Source organism: Tupaia chinensis, unplaced genomic scaffold, assembly GCF_000334495.1.
Source record: "Tupaia chinensis unplaced genomic scaffold, TupChi_1.0 Scaffold149560_1, whole genome shotgun sequence".
NCBI lineage: Eukaryota > Metazoa > Chordata > Mammalia > Scandentia > Tupaiidae > Tupaia > Tupaia belangeri.
In genome coordinates this window covers 1,889,326-1,907,461 of record NW_006209405.1, presented here as the reverse complement: position 1 = coordinate 1,907,461, position 18,136 = coordinate 1,889,326, and the positions used below count along the sequence as shown (strand labels likewise).

Sequence of the window (18,136 nt, the reverse complement as noted above, 5' to 3'; positions counted from 1 at the left end):
TGATGAACATGCTGTCTGTATTGTTTTAGGAAACCAGACCGCTTTGTGAATAAAATGAATGCATGTTTGTGTCACGAAGCACCAGAACAAGGCACTTTCAAGACTACTGGGGAACTGTGAAAATGGACAGGATATGAGACAAAACTAAGCAATACTTGTAAATTTTATAAAGCATAACAGTGAGATAGTGATTATATACGAAGCATCTGTATTTTAAAAGGGGTGCATAGGGAAGTATGTAGGCATAATATGACAAGAGATCTGGGATTCTGCCTTAACACACTGCGGAAGAAAACAACAGATGAAACAACTGTGAAAACAACTTGGTAACTGCTGACATGGGGAGTTGGGACACTTCTATTTTCATGTACACTTCAAAACAGGTTTAATAGAAAGTTTCATCTGAAAGGATAAATCCTTTGTTGTCAGAACAAATTTTGATCTTTTTAGAAATTACTTCTTATCTGTGGCGTATTTCCCATGTGTCCTTTACTGGTGCTGACCTGTCAAACAAGAGCCCTACTGTCAAAGAACTCATTTTTGCATGCTGAGAGACTAACACTTAAAAATCTTAATATTTAAACAGTTTAAAGAATACAATAAAACAGGACAAACATAAGTATGAATCATTCTATACTTTTCCTTTGCTCTTTGAACACAAGGGAACTTCAACAAGCTTGCGTAAGGCTGGCTTCATGACACAGCGGTAATGTACTGGTCAAGAGAAGCTGGATCTCATGTAGCCTGGTTCAAACCCCCAGCTTGGTCAGCCCGAAACATGCAAAGCACATGCATGAGTGCCCAACATGTGAATCGCTATAGGACTGGAGGAAGAGGGGGGTGGTATGACGGGATTCTGTAGTGGGAGCTCCTCTCTTTCTCTGTCTCGCATGTATATATACATGTGGTATTATGGATAAAGAAAAAAATTCCTGGAAAAAATGGAATTAAAATACAAGTTTATTTTCATTGGAAAGAAGGGAGAAATCTATGAATAGTTTTTTCATTATATGCATTTTCCACAAACTTTTTGAAGACCCTTTGTATGAATATCGCCAGGATCCAGATAGGGCTAGTATGTTAAGGTAACCCACATTTAGGAGATAGGGAGGCTACTTCATTCAGGAAAATTCCTCTTTACATTTCTTCCTCTTAGCCATTTTTCTCTTCCCAAACTACTTGTATTTGAACTCTCATTTGAACTCAATGATGTCTATCTAGAATCAATATTATATGCATATTTTAGAAACAAATGTGAAAAAAATGTTAAAAAGCAATTCAAATCACCATGCATTTTAGTGCAAATATTTTTGTTTAGGGATGGTTGCTGAAGCATGGTTTTCTAATACCTAAGAAGTAAAAACTGCATAATATCTAAAAAAGGAACTGATAAAACAAACTAACATATTCATAAAAAGGCATAAGATGCAACATGTAAAACAGACATAAAACTGCTTAATGTCACAAAAAAATGTGCCTCAAATATCCTAAGTGGAAAACAGGTTCTAAAACAAGTACATAGGGCCAGCAGATAGTATGGAGGGTAAGGTGGCTGGATCCTACATAGACGACTATGCAGTTCAAGTCCCGCACTCAGCAACTTGAAAAACATGCTGTATGTGTGTGCATGAGTGCCCAAAATTCCAAGAGGAGAATGGAGGAGAAAGGACTGTGGCATGGCCATCCCTTCTGGGGGGATATTTTTTCACTTTCTTTCTCTTTCTCTCACACTCTCTCTCTCCTCTATCCAGCAACTGTAAACATCCTATCATAAACTAAAAAATAGCGTATATAAGAATATCCTGTTTTATATATACATATATATATATACACAACTACACAGGTGTCTTCAAAAATTTTAAATTGTCATCTTTGCGTAACAGTATTTAAGCTATTTAGTTTATTCTTATATATTTTAAAAGAAGTATTTGCTATTATTTATTATTCTTTTAATTGCTATTAAAGCGTGAGAGAGATAGAGAGAGATAAAGTGAGAAAGCAAGCCGTCAGGTCTGGGACTCAAATTGCTGTCAGTCACGTGGAAGTCCAGCACCTTAACCACCATTCCCCCTGCTAGACCCTGTATTTTATATTTTTTCCAAATTAAAAATTACTATCATAGAGTATCTAAATAAAGTTAAAATTTAAACATAGTAATTCTCAACTAGTCTAATATTTATGTTCAAAATGGGCCTGTTATTTTTAAAATGCTAATGGTATTTTAAATAATAATATATTGCTCATGAAAATATTCAAACACCCTAAAATCATATAAAATTGCCTCTTCTCCTTCATCCCTATGCAATTAATGGGAGGTAATAACTGTTAAGTGTGCTGAGTATGCTTCTAGAATTTTCCTAGGCATATGAAAACATATATACACATATACAAGCAGAAAGATGGTCCTGGGTTCTTTATTTTTTTTTTCAAGAGTGAGATTTTTGCTACAGGGAGCATGTATTCATCAGAGAGACAGAGAGACCGAAAGTGAGAAATTACTGCCGGGGGGATGGCCACACCACAATCCCTTCTCCTCCATTCTCCTCTCGAGATTTTGGGCACGCACGCACGCACGCACACGTGCCTGGCGTGAATTTTAAGCCCCTGGGTCCAGGACTTGAACAGCCGTCAACTACATAGCAGTCCAGTGATGTAACCATTAGGCCATCTGCTGGTCCTGATCCTGGGTTTTTGACACTGAAAAATTGCCTCACTATTTTCCTCTGCATACCTTTTTAGGTGAAAAGCAACCCTCTATATTGCTTAAGCTGTTTTCTTTCTGCTATATAAAGTAAGCCTAACTACTATAAATAGAAAATAATACCACTTTTACTCTTTTCTTTTTCAATTTAACTTTTTTCCTTAGGCTTTTTGGCCACACGGCATGTGAGTTTGCTGGAGAGAGAGAGAGAGAGAGAGAGAGAGAGAGACAGAGACAGAGACAGAGACAGACAAAGAAAGAGGGAAAGTGAGAAATCTCCCCTCCGGGGTGGGAGGATGGCCATGCCTCAATCCCCTTTCCTCCATTCCCTTCTCAGGATTTTGGGCGTGCATACACATGCAACCCAGCATGTTTTTCAGGCCACAAGGTCCAGGACTTGAACTGCAGAGTTGGCCATGTGGGACCCAGCACTTTAACCACCATGCCACCTGCCAGCCCCAGTTTGTTTTGCCACAGGTTGGATATGTTCACCAGAGAGGGACAGAGAGGGAAAGTGAGGAATCATCCTTCAGGGGACATGGCCACGTTACAATCCTTCTCCTCCATTCTCCTCCTGGGATTTTAGGCATACATGCACATACACGTAGCATGATTTTTCAGCCACAGGTCTGGCACTTGAACTGAGGTTGGCCACGTGGGAGTCCAGCAACTTAACTACCGTGCCACCTACTGGTCCCCTAAAATGCATTTTTTTTTTTAAAGATAGAAAGGCTCACCTACAGCATGTGTGCACAGGCACCTGCATGCTCTCTGGAAAAAGAGAGAGGGAAAGTGAGAAATCACCCCACAGGGGGTAGGGCCATGCTGCAATCCCTTTTCCTCCATTCTCCTCTTGGGCTTTTGGGCATACATGCACATATACTTGGCATGAATTTCAAGACACTGGGTCTGGGACTAGAACCATGGTTGGCTATATGGGAGTTCAGCGCCTTAACCCATCACACCACCTGCATGCCCCTCTTTTTTCTTTTTCTTTCTTTCTTCATCTTTTTTTTTTTTTTTTTGGTTGTTTTATGATAGGGCATGGTGCTTTATAGGGGACAGGGGAGAAAGTGAGAAAGCACCTCTGAGGGGGTCATGGCCATGCTGCCATCCCCTCTCCATTCTCTTCTTGGGACTTTCAGCATGCATGTACACATGCCTGGTGTGTTTTTCAAGCCACAGGGTCCTGGACTCAAATGGCACTGTCAGCCATGTCAGATCCAGCCACCTTACCCACCATTCCACTGGCTAGCCCTACGGTTTTTTAAAAAATTATTTTATGGGGGACCAGCAGTTAGCATAATGGCTATGTTGCTGGACTCCCATGTAGTTGACCGCGGTTCTCGTCCCAGACCCGGTGGCTTAGAACTCACGCCAGGCGCGTGTGCGTGCATGCCCAAGATCCCGAGAGGAGAATGGAGGAGAAGGGATTACGGTGTGGCCATACCCCCAGGGGGTGATTTCTCACTTTCTGTCTCTCTGTCTCTCTCTGTCTGTCTGGTGAGCTCATGCGCCCTATGGCAAAAAAAACCTCTCCAAAACAAACAAACAAAAAAACTTATTTTATTGTCAAAGGGGGTGTGCACTGGCCAGAGAGAGAGGAGAGAGGGAGAGAGGGAAAGGAGGAGAGAAAGCAACCCCTGATGGGTATGATCACATCATAATCCTTTTTCTTCCATTTCTCCATCCCATCAGAATTTAGGGCATGAATGCACACAGACCTGGTGTGTTTTTCAAGCTACCAGAGCCAGATTTGAACCATGGTCACCATGTAATATTCGGTTCTTTTACATACAGAGCTTAACCAGTACACTATGGGGATGACCCTTTTTTTAATTAATTATTTTTACATTTTTCCACATTTACTTTACCTTTTTAAATACTTTCTAACTAGTTATTACTGGAATTGTTTTTTAAAAGTCATCTCATATTCACTCACCTTACTAAGCTCTCACTTTTGATAAATTCAGAGTGGGTAGTCCTCGGTAGACAATGATCTCGATAACAAATATTGATCATTTTACTGATTTTACATTTTCTTACTTTTCTTATTACACCAGCTTACCCCTAGAGAACACTGAAAGTAATGTTGGCGATCTGTGCTCTTGCCTTGTTCTGAGTCTGAACTTATTGCATTTAGGTGAACGGTTCTCAATTAGAGATGAAAAAGAGCAACATCTGAGAAGTCACTGTATGGTGAGTCTCAACCCAGAACTACTGAATTTAGATCTCTGTGGGGTGTGAGTGTGTGGAGGGGCGGGGAGGGAGAAAATGGTCGGGTGAGTAGCAGGCATATAATTTTCAAAGGCCCCATCCACCCAGGTGATTCTGAGGTGCACTCCTGGGTAAGGACATTGTTCCTTTACTTTAAAACTAAATAAGCTATTTGCTGTGTCCCCATAAATGCCCTATTAAGATTCCCAGGTTACCAAAACCCCTCTTTTTTTTTTTTTTTTTGAGAGGTTTTTGCTATAGGGCGTGTGCGCTCGCCAGACAGACAGAGAGAGACAGAGAGACAGAAAGTAAGAAATCACCCCCCAGGGGGGATGGCCACGCCACAATCCCTTCTCCTCTTGGGATCTTGGGCATGCACGCACACGCGCCCGGCGTGAGTTTTAAGCCACTGAGTCCGGGACGCAAACCACAGTCGACTACGTGGGAGTCCAGTGACATAGCCTTTACGCAAACTGCTGGTCCCTCAAAACCACTCTTATTATGTTACTTTAAAATTTAAAAATTGGCCCAGCTGCTGTGGTGCAGCAGCAACACAGTGCCCTGAAATGCTAGAAGCCACATGGTGAACACAGGTTTTTATTCCCAAGTTGGCCTGAAATCACTCCAGGTACATGTGGCAGGCACCCAAGATCCTGAGGAGCTGCAGGGCTGTGGAAAGGGATTGGGGTATGACAAGACCCTGTTGAGGATCAGTCTCTCTCTCTCATATGCATATGTGTGCCCATTCTGATTAAAAATTTCAGAAACTGAAGTTGAATGTTGTCAAATGTCTTTCCACCATCCACCAGGAAGGTGATAGGAGTCTCAATTAATTAGAATAGATCACATTAATATATTTCCTAATTTTTAAAAGTTTATTAATTTATTTAATGAGAGAGGCAGGCAGGCTTCCTCAAGCGGGTTTCACCTCTGTGCCAGCTTTCCCACCAGCCAGGATCACGAGTACCTATGGGCTCATTGGTTGCGTTGAGGTCAACCCAGGATCTGAACCCAGAGCCTCCACTGAGTCCAGTATCACACAGTAGCACCTTACCTCCTGCACTATTGTAGCTGGGTCTATTTACTAATTTTGAACAGTCTTTAAATTCTTAGAGTACGGAGTTTGATTTACTAATATATTTAGAGATTTGTGTGTGTGTGTGTAAATATGTATGTATGCATGTGTATAAAAGTGAGATTGGTCTATGGTTTGTTTTTCTTTTAATGAATTTTTGTCAGGTTTGGTATCACAGTTCTGCAAGCTTTATGGAATGAACCAAGAAGTTCCCCATCTCTCGCTTTGTGCTGAACCTTTTTAAACACAGGAATCATCAGTTCCTTAAATGAGTGCTCAAACTCACTTGAAAAACATTTGTACCTTTCTTATAAAACTTGTCAAATTTTGTAATACAGCATTAGTACTTTATGCATGTACCCAAATGACTTGGTGACTGTAAACTGCTTCTTACACAGGAAAACAGACTTTGAAGGCACTGGTTTATTATATGTGAGGCATGCAAAAGAAAGGAAGTACTTTACAACTCTCTAAGGCAAGTCAAAAGTTCAGGGACCCCTACCAACTTACTCTCCATATGACTGAACAAATGAAACCACTACAGATGTACACTGATTCCAGTAGTCTGAGGCAGCACAGGGAAGTAGAAGTTCCATTAAAAAAAAAGTGATACAAAATTCCAAATGTCCAAACCTTACTCTTCATCACCCTTCCAAGAGACTCTTTTGGCTTTCTGCCTTCATAACTACATCCTAGTCTAAACTACTAACAATTCTCATCTGGACCATCAGTGATCACCTCTTAACTTGTCTCGTTTCTTGCTCATTTAAAAAAAAATTGCCAGAGGGTGCCTGTGATTTCCAGAGAGACAGAGAGAGAAAATGAGAAAGTACGCACCATGGGACATGGTCACATTGCAATTCCTTCTCCATCTCTCTCTCCTGTCAGGATTTTGGGCACGCATGCATATGTGCCACATGTGTTTTTCAAGCTGCTGGGTCCAGTAGTCAAAATGAACAGTTGGGCACGCTGATCCAGCTGCCTTAACCGCTAGACCACCAGATGGCGCCATTTCTACCTTTGCTTCTGTGTGCCACTGGAGTGTCTTACACATGCTGTTCTCCATGCCTTGAAGACTCCCAACCTCTCACCTCATTCTTCATTCACCTTCGAAGCACCATTTCCTTCAGAAAACTCTTAACCACCTTCTAGCACAGACTAAGTTACCTTTCTTTCTTTTTTTTTTTTTTTTTTTTAAGAAAAATGTTATTTTATTATTAGTTTTATTTTTTTAATTTGCTTAGGGCACGTGCACTCAACAGACTGAAAGACAAAGTGAGAAAGCAAGCTGCCAAGTCCAAGACTCAAACCACGGTCGGCTGCATGGGAGTCCAGCTTCTTAACCACCATGCCACATACTGGCCCCAGCTTTACTTTCTTATGTGCTCTCAATAGTACTTCGTAACTTCTTTCGAGCACTTACGTAGTTTGTATATTTACTTATCTGGCTTTAATCAATAGGTCTCTCTCAGTAGACTGTAGGCTTCATGAGGACACAGTACGCTTTGATCACTAGTGTATGTCCACTCTTAACACGGTAAGCACGTTCATAATGGATGAATGCTAATCCCTTATATAATATACTCAGTACTCTATACTTGACTAAAACCACCTAAGAACAGAGAGCAAGTCAACTAATATCATCTATTCGTATGTATGGGCAGTTACTTACTGTCATATTTAGGAAAATGGACAATTGTTTTCTTACTTGTAAATTCCTCGTGACATATTTTCAATGTATTTCGCTTTGTCTTGTACCCCACAGTGGTAATGGTAAGTCTTCACACAGGCTTTTATCTCACATCCAATAGTAGCGCCGGGCTGACTGCAAAGTGTACATTTCTGAGTAAGGAAAGAGAAATTACAATCGTAAGCATCATTTCCAAGTTTATGCAATCTTATTCTATTTTAGTCATATTTCAACCAAACATTCCAGTTTACAAGGAAAGCAGCAGCCATTTTCTGTTGAAAAAGAGTACACTGAACTTGTTATATGGTACGCAATTTAAATAAGACTGTAACTTAACACCATACTTAGATAAACCTTTGAATTCTAAGTTATCCCATATATTTTCATTACTGAGCATTTGTAAATCACCAGCTCATTAGAAGAGCCACACTAGCCATCATCAGAGATCTGCCATCTAAGTATAGAAGAGATATTCCTTAATGCTGCCAAACACAAAAAAAGAATGATATTGTGTATTTTACTGGTTGACGTCTTCTCCTCCCCGAGATCTGATCCTTTTCTACACTGGGGAAAGAATGAAAAAGCAGGAAATCAATTCTCTCTGAGAAGGGTCACTACCAACTAGGCAGAGGGAGGCTAAAGGGGCTGGAGACTTTTCAATGTGGCTCAGTTCAGCCCTGCCTAAAGAACATTCCGAAATTAAAAGTGCCTGTTGAAAATCTGGTTTCATAGTTAAGTAAGTGTGAGAAATGAAAGGTCAAGCAGACTGCTTTATTGGAGAACGTCTCACAGTCTTTTTTCTAGGGTGCCCCTTTACTTTCAGAGGGGTTGGGGAACACCTTCATGGGCTAATTTCTTTGGGAGCAGAAATGCTAGGCTAGTGTTTACCCCAACCTCAACAGTGCAGGGGGAAACAGCAGTTGATCCAGGGGACTGAACGTTATCCCAGTCAGCCATTTGGACTTTGGCTGTATGACACACATTGCTCTACATGATATGATGAAGTGCTTGGCCCTTGATTTCTTCTTCAGTTCTACAGGTTCTGTGATAAAAAGTTTCATTGTTAAAAGAACAGTCGAATTATCAATAAACTGAATTGGATCTACACAGGAGAGATAATATCAACAGTCTTCGATATAGATTTTGAATATGTAATTCCACAAAGAAAGAGCCATTTCCAGTGATTCGGAGATCAGACAAGTCTGAAACCATGACATGAAAGACTGAAGGGGGACCTGACAATGGAGGGATCAGACTCACAACCTGAATCCCAGCACTAGACATTATCTGTCTGATGTGTTAAAATAGGAATGAAATGGTCCCATCTTTGAAGTATCCTTAGTCCCTCAAAAGGTGAAACTCAATCTAACCATGCCTTTAAATGTAACTTCTACTTTAAAAGAAAATATAGTGGATACAGGGACACGTTAAGTGGTTTGTGAAAAAGCAAACATAAAAATATGTGGTACTTTCTACAGGACCATTAATTCATTTTATTCAATAACAGCAAACAAAAGACAAAATATAGACAACGACAAAGAGATGAAGGAGGAACTGGTTGAAATTACTTTAAAGGATTAAAAAAGAGCCAAATGTAACATGTGGTCCTCCTGTAGATTTCAAGTCCAACAAATCAACCTTACAGAGATAGTTTTGAGACCGTTGGGGAAATATAAACATGAACTGTGTATTAAATGACATTGAAAAACTACTTTTGGGACCAGCAGATGGCATAATGGTTACATGGCTGGACTCCCATGTAGTCGACCATGGTTCGAGTGCCAGGTCTGGTGGCTTAAAACATACGTTGCAATGTGCATGCATGCATGTCCAAAATCCCAAGAGGGATTGCGGCATGGCCATGCCCCCAAGGGGTGATTTCTTGTTTTCTATCTGTCTCTCTAATGAGCACATGTGCCCTATTGCAAAAATCTCTCTAAAAAAAATTATTGTGGGAACCAGCAGTTAGCGTAATGGCTATGTCGCTGGACTCCCACATAGTCGACCGCGGTTCGTGTCCTGGACCCGGTGGCTTAAAACTCACGCCGGGCGCGTGTGCGTGCATGCCCAAGATCCCGAGAGGAGAATGGAGGAGACGGGATTGCGGCGTGACCATCCCCCCGGGGGGTGATTTCTCGCTTTCTGTCTCTATGTCTCTCTCTGTCTGGCGAGCGCACGCACCCTACAGTGAAAATCTCTCAAAAAAAAATTATTGTTAACTTATATAAGGTGTGATGACATTGTGGTTGGGGAGGAACATGTCCAGTTTTTAAGAGGTCTATACTGAACTATGTAAAACTGGAATAATACAATGTCTGAGCTCTGCTACGAAACACTTCAAACAACAAGAATAAAAGGCATAGATAAAATGGGTGCTGAAGATTCTCGATAGTTGATGAATCAAGAGAATAGACGGGCATTACTGGTCTTTCTAATTCTGAAGTTTGAAACATTTCACAACAACAACAACAAATCAAACATTAAAGCCATTTATAGAAACAAACGCTGTCTTAAAGACGTTTCCGGGTCAGCAGGTAGCCTGGTGGTTAAACCACCAGAATCCCACAGTATCAACCATGGTTGTGTTCTAGACCTGGCAGCTTGGAAATCACGCAGGGTGTGTAGGTGTGCGTGCCCCAAATCCCAGGAGGATAATGGAGAAGGGATTGTAGGGTAGCCATGCCCCCAGGGGGTGATCTCTCGATTTCCCCGTCTCTCGCTATTTCTCTCCAATGAGCACATGTGCCCTATGGCAAAAACCTAACAACAACAAAGATTTTTATATGCCTTGACATTTTATATTATTCATAAGCTTTAAAGAAGCAATCAATAAATGCCAGTATCTCTTAGTAATTCAGTATATTTTAAAACATGAGACTAAGGTGCATTTTATAAAGGCAACTTTAAAGTTATGATAAATATCTTAAAAGACATAGCTGTTTATGGGCACTTTAACTAAAACTGAAGCACTCCCTCAAAAGAACTTTCCTTTCAAAAAAATTAAAAAGTTAACATGAGGAAGTTCTTATTGCTATATTACAGTTATGAAATTTTTCTTTAAGCAAAGTTACACAATATGATGACATTTTAAACTTAATAAGGTTTGCCACATTCATATCTTATTTTATTAAAGTGCTCACAAATACTCTGAAATACAAATATTCTCTGTCTAATTCTCTGAAGTAATGAAGTTAACGTAGAAAGAGCAGGTTCAGTAACATCCTTTATTACACATAAGTCAAATATGTACTTTTCTTTAACATATGAGCTACTTTATATTAAATTTTTGATGACTAGATAAATGTGAGACGTGTTCTAAATATAAAACAGAAATTCAAGAATAATACTGTGAAACAAATACAAAAACCACAGACCATTCTTTTTCCTCGCTTAATCTCCTGAAGTACAGTTTTAATATCAAAATCTCCAAATTCTGCTCTCGATGTTGTTGTGAGCTGGACTGTGCCAGAAGAGAATAGCTAGAAGGGAAAAAGGCAGGCACATTACTGTTCAGAATCCTTATGACAGACAGATGAAGCAAGGTAACAAACATGTTATGTTCCTTTAACATCCTGAGAAAGATCATTCCTTAATAATCAAGTACCAACTCAAATATTTTAAACATATTCACAGCTCATTAAACTGCAACCCAAATCAGGGGCCAGCAGGTGACGTGGAGGTTAAGGCGGCTTGATTCTACATGGCCATCTGTGTGGTTCAAGTCCCAGACCCTTGAGAATCATGCTGTATGCCTATGCGTGCATGCCCAAAATCCCAAGAGGAGACTGGAACTTGACAAGGGATTGTGGTGTGGCCATACCCCCTAGGGGAGTGATTTACTGCTTTCCCCCCATCTCTGTCTCTGTCTCTCTCTGGCGAGCACATGTGCCTGATACCAAAAACTAAAAATAAAAAAAACCCACCCAAATCAAAGACAGTGAAATAAAACTATTGGGTCGTCGGGAAAGTCATGACACATTTTTGCACCGAAAAACAGAAAAGTACACCATGACTTTTCTGATGATCTAATAAGATCACTAGTGTGGAGCCAAGACTAAATACCCTGCTTCAAACAATGAAGATTTCAAAAATGTCAGTGCCCTGTTGCCTCAACTGTTTCACATTTCTATGTATTAATAAACAGTTAAGGGGGAAGGGCTGGCAGTGGCATGGTGGTTAAGGTGCTGGACTCCCACATGGCTAATAGTGGTTCGATAGTCCCAGATCTCGAGGTCTGCTTTCTCATTTTTCCTTTCTCTTTTTCTCCCTTCTCTGTCTCTCTCTAGTCAAATGAAAAATAATAAATTAAATTAAATAATTCTTTAAAAAACCAGTTAAGGTGTGGTGGTTAAAGCGCTAGACTCCCACATGGCTGACTGCAGACTGACTGGACCTGGCAGCTTGAAAACCACCCCAGGTATATGTGCATATGTACCCAAAATCCTGAGAGGAGAATGGAGGACAGTGTGGCAATGCCCCCTGGAGGGATAATTTTTCACTTTTTCTCTGTCTGTCTCTCGCTGGTGAATGCATGCACCCTATGGCAAAAACCTTAAAAAACAAAAACAAACAAACAAAAAAACACAGTTTAGGGCCAGCCAATGACGTAGAGGTTGAGGTGGGTGGATCGCACGTAGCTGACTGCACAGTTCATGTTGTAGACTGAGTAGCTTGAAAATCACTCTGGGGTGTGTGTGCATGCATGCCTAAAACCCCGAGAAGACAATGGAGAAGGGACTGCAGCATGGCCACCCCCCTGGGAGGGTGATTTCTCTCTCTCTCTCTGCCTTTCTCCAGCAAGTGCACACACCATTTAGCAGAAACTGAAAACAGCTTAAATTGGCAAATTTCAACCACAGATGCAAATGAGAAGCACCTAAGTTCTACCCCTACCCCAAAATAAACATTTTTTGGATCTGCTCCATGGGGGTACTAAGCATATGCATTTTGGAAATATCTCCCCAGGTAAATCTGATATGCACTCTGGATAAGCTGGGGCCGGTCAGATGGCATGGTGGGAAGGTAGCTTGGATCCCACATGGCAGGCTGCGTGGACTTAGTGGCTTGAAAAACATGTTGGGGGGACCAGCAGTTAGCATAAGGGCTATGTCACTGGACTCCCATGTAGTCAACCACAGTTTGAGTCCTGGACACCGATGGCTTAAACTCACACCAGGCACGTGTGCGTGTGTGCCCAAGATCCCGAGAAGAGACTGGAGGAGAAGGGACTGCGGAGTGACCATCCCCCCTGGGGGGTGATTTCTCACTTTCTGTCTCTGTCTTTCTGGCGAGTACACTCACCCCATAGCAACAACAACAATAACAACAAACTCTCAAAAAAAAAGAAAAAGAAAAACACATTGGGCACATTTGTGTGTACCTGCCCAAATTCCCAATAGGAGAATGAAGAAAGGATTGGAATGTGGTCATCCCCCCTGGGATGTGCTTTTTCACTTTCCCTTCTCCCTCTCTCTCCCAGGTTAGTACACGTGCCCTAGAGCAAACTAAGAAGAAAAGAACGTCTGACATAAAAATATACTTTTAAGGGACCAGTAGGTGGTATAGTGGTTAAGGTGCTGTACTCACACATGGCTGACCGCAGTAAAGTCTCAGACCTGACGGCTTAATAATCACTCGAGGTACATGTACATATGTGTCTAAATCCCAAGAGGAGAATGGGGAAAAGGGACTGCAATTTGGTCATTCCCCTGGTGTGTGTGTGTGTGTGTGTGTTATATATATACACACACTCATATAATTATATATAATATATATCATGTATATAATATTATATACACATATAATTTTAAAAACTTAATCATGGGGACTAGTAGGTGGTATGGTGGTTAAGGTGCTGGACTCCCACATGGCTGATTGCAGTTCAAGTCCTGGACCTAGAGGCTTGCTTTCCTACTTTCCCTTTCTCTTGGTCTCTCTCTGGTCAAATTAAACAAATAGTGATGATAATAAATGAAATAAAATAATTATCTTAAAACAAAAATTTTAATCATAAATGGAATGAGTAATTCAATATGCTCTAATTCAAAAACATTGATGTGTTCTGTAAGTCAGGCCTGGATCTAGGGATGCAAAGGAAAATTTTCAAGGAATTTTAGAGTTAGAAGAGAAAGGCTCATAAATTAATAATTGCAACATAATGTATGAAATACAATAACAGAGGGGCCGGCAGGTGGCATGGTGGTTAAAGGTGCTGGAATGCCACATGGCTGATCACGTTTCAAGTCCTGAACCTGGCAGCTTGCTTTCTCGTTTTCCTTCTTTCTCTTTGTTTCTCTTACTTTGTCCCTCACTGGTCCAATTAAAATAAACAAACATGGGACCAGCAGTTAGCGTAATGGCTAAGTTGCTGGACTCTCATATAGTTGATCGTGGTTCGAGTCCCAGACCTGGTGGCTTAAACTCACGCCAGGCACGTGTGCATGCGTGCCCAAGATCCCAAGAGGAGAATGGAGGAGAAGGGATTGTGGCGTGGCCATCCCCCTTGGGGGGTGATTTCTCACTTTCTGTCTCTCTGTCTATCTGTCTTTCCGGCGATCACACATGCTCTATAGCAAAAACCTCTCCAAAAAAAAGAAAAGAAATAATAAATTGTTAAATAAAATAGTTATTTTAAATAAATACAACAATAGAGATATTTATTAGGTTGTAATGAAGATCTAATATATCTATGTGCCTGAAAGTTTTTATTATGAAATAATTACAGATTATCCTGCATATGGTAAGTATAATTAGGATTAAGAATTTTTCAAATTCTCCTAAAAATAATGGCTTTTATGAAGAATTTCAAAAAGTTCATAAAGGATTAGACACATAAGCTAGTGGTTAAGGGAGCAAGATCCTACAGGGCTGACTATAATTTGAGCCCCAATCCCACTGGTTTGCAAAACACACCAGGTGCATGTGCATGCATGTTCAAAATCCTGACAAGATGGAAAAATGGAGGGGAAGGGATTTCAACATGATCATAACTGAGGGGTGCTTTCTCTCTCTCTCTCTCTCTCTTCCTCTCTCTCTCTGGTGGTTCCGTGTGCCCTTGGGCAAGTAAAAAATGTTGTGGAAAATACATATTATTAAAACAAAAACTACACAGATTTCAATTTTCTTTTTTTTTATAGTTTTGCTATTAGGTTTATGTGCTCACTGGAGAAAGAGTCAGAGACAGAGAGACAGGAAAGTGAGAAATCATCCCCCAGAAGATGGGGGGAAGATGATGCTGCCACAATCCCTTCTTCTCTGTTCTCTCAGGATTCTGGGCATGTGTGTGCACATGTGTGCTCATGCACACACGAACATGTTTCAAGCCACTGGGTCTAGGACTCAAACCACGCAGTCCGCCATGTGGGATTCAGCCTTCCCAACCTTCGCGCCACCTGCTGGCTAGGATTTCTTTTTTTTTTTTTTTTTCACCAAAATAAACTCATACTTGAATTCCATTTTCCAGACTTTCTGGGGTCCTCTTATGTTTTTCATATTAACATTTAGGATTACAGAACACGCTATTCATAACTTGAAAATGGTAATGCTGTGGAACGGGAAGTGCTATATCTGCTTACTAGTTAAGTGATTTCCAAAAAAAACCTAGGCTTAAAAGCACACCAAAAGAACCATGCTTACCATACACTTATAGTGTGCAGCTGCCTTCTTGGCATTGAATATATGCAGCTTTCCTCTTGCTTCATTTTCTTCCTCCCCTACATGACAAAATCCACATTTAGGCCTGGTGTCACTAGGGCTGCTTCTGTGTGGAGACCTATCTCTCTGCAAATGTAAAAGAAAAAAAAAATAGATCCACAAAATTATGCTTTTAGTATTTCAAGCCTATTTAGCATTTCAAATGACAACTTTACCTACAGTCAGTTTAAATGAAATATTCATGGTACGACAAAAAAGTAAGGATCCAACCGTTCTCTACTCACATAGGAACTACTTTCCATTTCATCTGTTCCGTGAGAGGACGTGGACCTGGTATCTTCCGACAGGCCTTTAAAATTAGTTTTTCTTGGCCTTCCTTTGCGACTTTTCTTTTTACTTTTAGGTGATGAGGGCTCCAGTTCATGTTCGTTAAAACTTTCTTCTAAATCAGCTGCTTAAAAATGAACAAAAGCTTTATATGGACCGATCTTTTAAAATGAGCATGAGCTCATGGGTCCTTAGGACCTATGTTTGTCCTTGCAATGATATCATCTCCCAAAATGAGGAGAAATGGTCTATGATAAATGCAACAAAAATCAAATATAAAAGCTAGTTTGCAACCTTCATTATTTCTGGTTTTATCAGAATAATTATGGCCTTATCTTAATTATTTCTAGTTTTATTAGAATCATTGTAACCTTAATTATTTCTTTCAAACGTGTAATTCTATAATAATGAGTTCTGTGATCTTGACTGTTTTTATAATTCAGTAGATACTTTCAAACTCTAATCAATTTTTAGAATTAGTTCTTGTATTATTTACATTACTATAGGTTTTGGAGTTTAACCTCACATTGTTGGTGAAATTAGAACACTTATCAAGAAAATCAACTTACCGTAATGAGGAAAAATAGATTCAGTATATTCACTCTGTATAATTAGCAGTAGCAACCACTGGCAACATGTGGCTCTACATTTTTTACATCAGTTATAAAGAAAAAAATTAAAACTTCAGTTTCTCAGCCACGCTGACCACATTTCAGGAGCTTATCAGCTACATGTGGCTAGCTGCAACTGTCCTGTACAGCATAAATATAGGTAGTTCCATCTTCACGGAAAAGTTCTACGGGATAACACTGACCTAGATCTCTCTTCGAACTATCTTGAAAACTGACTCAACAAATTCAGGGGCCAGGCAGTGGCTTAAAAGTAATGCAACTGGACCCACGTGGGAAATGTGTCCTAGGTTTGCATCCCAGAACCTCCCAGAATATGCTGGGTGCATGAATGCATGCTTGGGGTCCAGGCCGGCTGAGATTGGAGTGGAGGTACACCACAGTCTGAAGACCTACGGGGTGCATGACTGTCTTTCTCACTCATAAAATAACTAAACTAAACTAAACAAAAGAAAAAGAGGGCCCAGCAGGCAGCATGGGTTAAGATGCTGGACTCCTACACGGCCAACTGTGGTTCAAGTCCTGAACTTGGTGGCTTACAAATCATGCCAGGCTTGGGACCAGCAGTTGGTGTCATGGCTATGTCACTGGATTCCCATGTAGTCAACAATAGCTTGAGTCCAGGACCCAGTGGCTTAAACTCACACCAGGTGTGTGTGTGTGCATGCCCAAGATCCTGAGAAGAGAATGGAGGAGAAGGGACTGCAGCATGGCCATCCTCCCCAGGGGAGTGATTTCTCGCTTTCTGTCTCTCTGTGTCTTTCAGGTGAGCGCATGTACTCTATAACAAAAACCTGTCTCCCCCCCCAAAAAAAATCATGCCAGTCACGTGTGTGTGTGTGTGTGTGTGTGTGTGTGTGTGTGTCCAAAAATTCCAGGATAATGGAGGAGAGGGGATAGTGGTGTGGCCATCCCCGCTAGGGGTAATTTCTCACTTTCCCTCTGTCTCTCTCTGGTGAATGCGCACACCTTGTGGCAAAAACCTAACAAAAAAAGAAGAAAAAGAAAACTGAATGAACACATTCCACAAGGAAGTCATCTACAACTAAACTAGATAGAAGTGTATCCCCCAGCAATTGAAAGAAATTTCTACAAATAATGGAAAACGTTTTATTCACTATAAAAATTTTATTTATCGAGGGTCTACTATGCATAAGATAATGTATTTAGAACCAAAAAATGTACAATACCCAAATGTTCTATTGTCTTAGGGTCAAACTATAGAAAGTTTTAGGCACAACTCAAATGCCTTCATTTCTTTTTTTCCTTTACTATGTTATTGCTAAGTCTAGAAACCAATTTCTCAATGGAAAAGTATACCTAACTTCTAATGTCAGATGCTAATATCTCCCCTAATACTTTAAAGGTGTTTTGTTTTTTAGAAATAAAAGTACATTCATTATGATAAGAAAAGGGCAATTCACTTAGCATACCTGAACATATATATACTCATGGAACTGCAAGTATTAGATTGTTTGCAAAACAGTAATAATTTATATGAATGTCACGTTTCTCTGGTAGAATTTTAGGGAATTAAGGGAAACAGTAAAAGTTATTAGATAGTGTTTTATAGGCAACAAGACAAATTCATGTGACTAACTCTCCCTGTGAAGACAGAGAAGTCAATTAAATATAGTTTCTGACCTTAACATCATACCAACTTTAGGGTCAGTACATAGTACCTACTTTACATATTCATTCACACTGACAATTTTAAAATATTTTTTTTGCCAGAGGGCATGTGCACTCATGAGAGAGAGAGAGAGAGATTTTTGCCCATGACTGACTGGCTGGGGACAATGGGAGATTGCAGCATGAGACCCTATTCAGAATGGTTGTCTTTC

The 18,136-nt window shown here is 40.3% G+C and overlaps 1 protein-coding gene across 2 annotated transcripts in view; it reads right to left on the bottom strand.

Moving 5' to 3' along the window:
• The window catches only part of PHF6 (PHD finger protein 6), a 66,310-nt gene that overhangs the window by 7,113 nt on the left and 41,061 nt on the right, over positions 1 to 18,136 (bottom strand). The window contains exons 5-8 of one of the 2 annotated variants that reach the window (XM_006171428.2): positions 15,621 to 15,790; positions 15,319 to 15,462; positions 11,058 to 11,162; positions 7,702 to 7,835 (exon numbers count right to left, since the gene is read on the bottom strand). In XM_006171428.2, coding sequence (XP_006171490.1) covers positions 7,702 to 7,835; positions 11,058 to 11,162; positions 15,319 to 15,462; positions 15,621 to 15,790 — 553 coding nt within the window. The remainder of the gene's footprint in view (positions 1 to 7,701; positions 7,836 to 11,057; positions 11,163 to 15,318; positions 15,463 to 15,620; positions 15,791 to 18,136) is intronic. The other variant, XM_006171429.2, reaches the window with a different exon arrangement.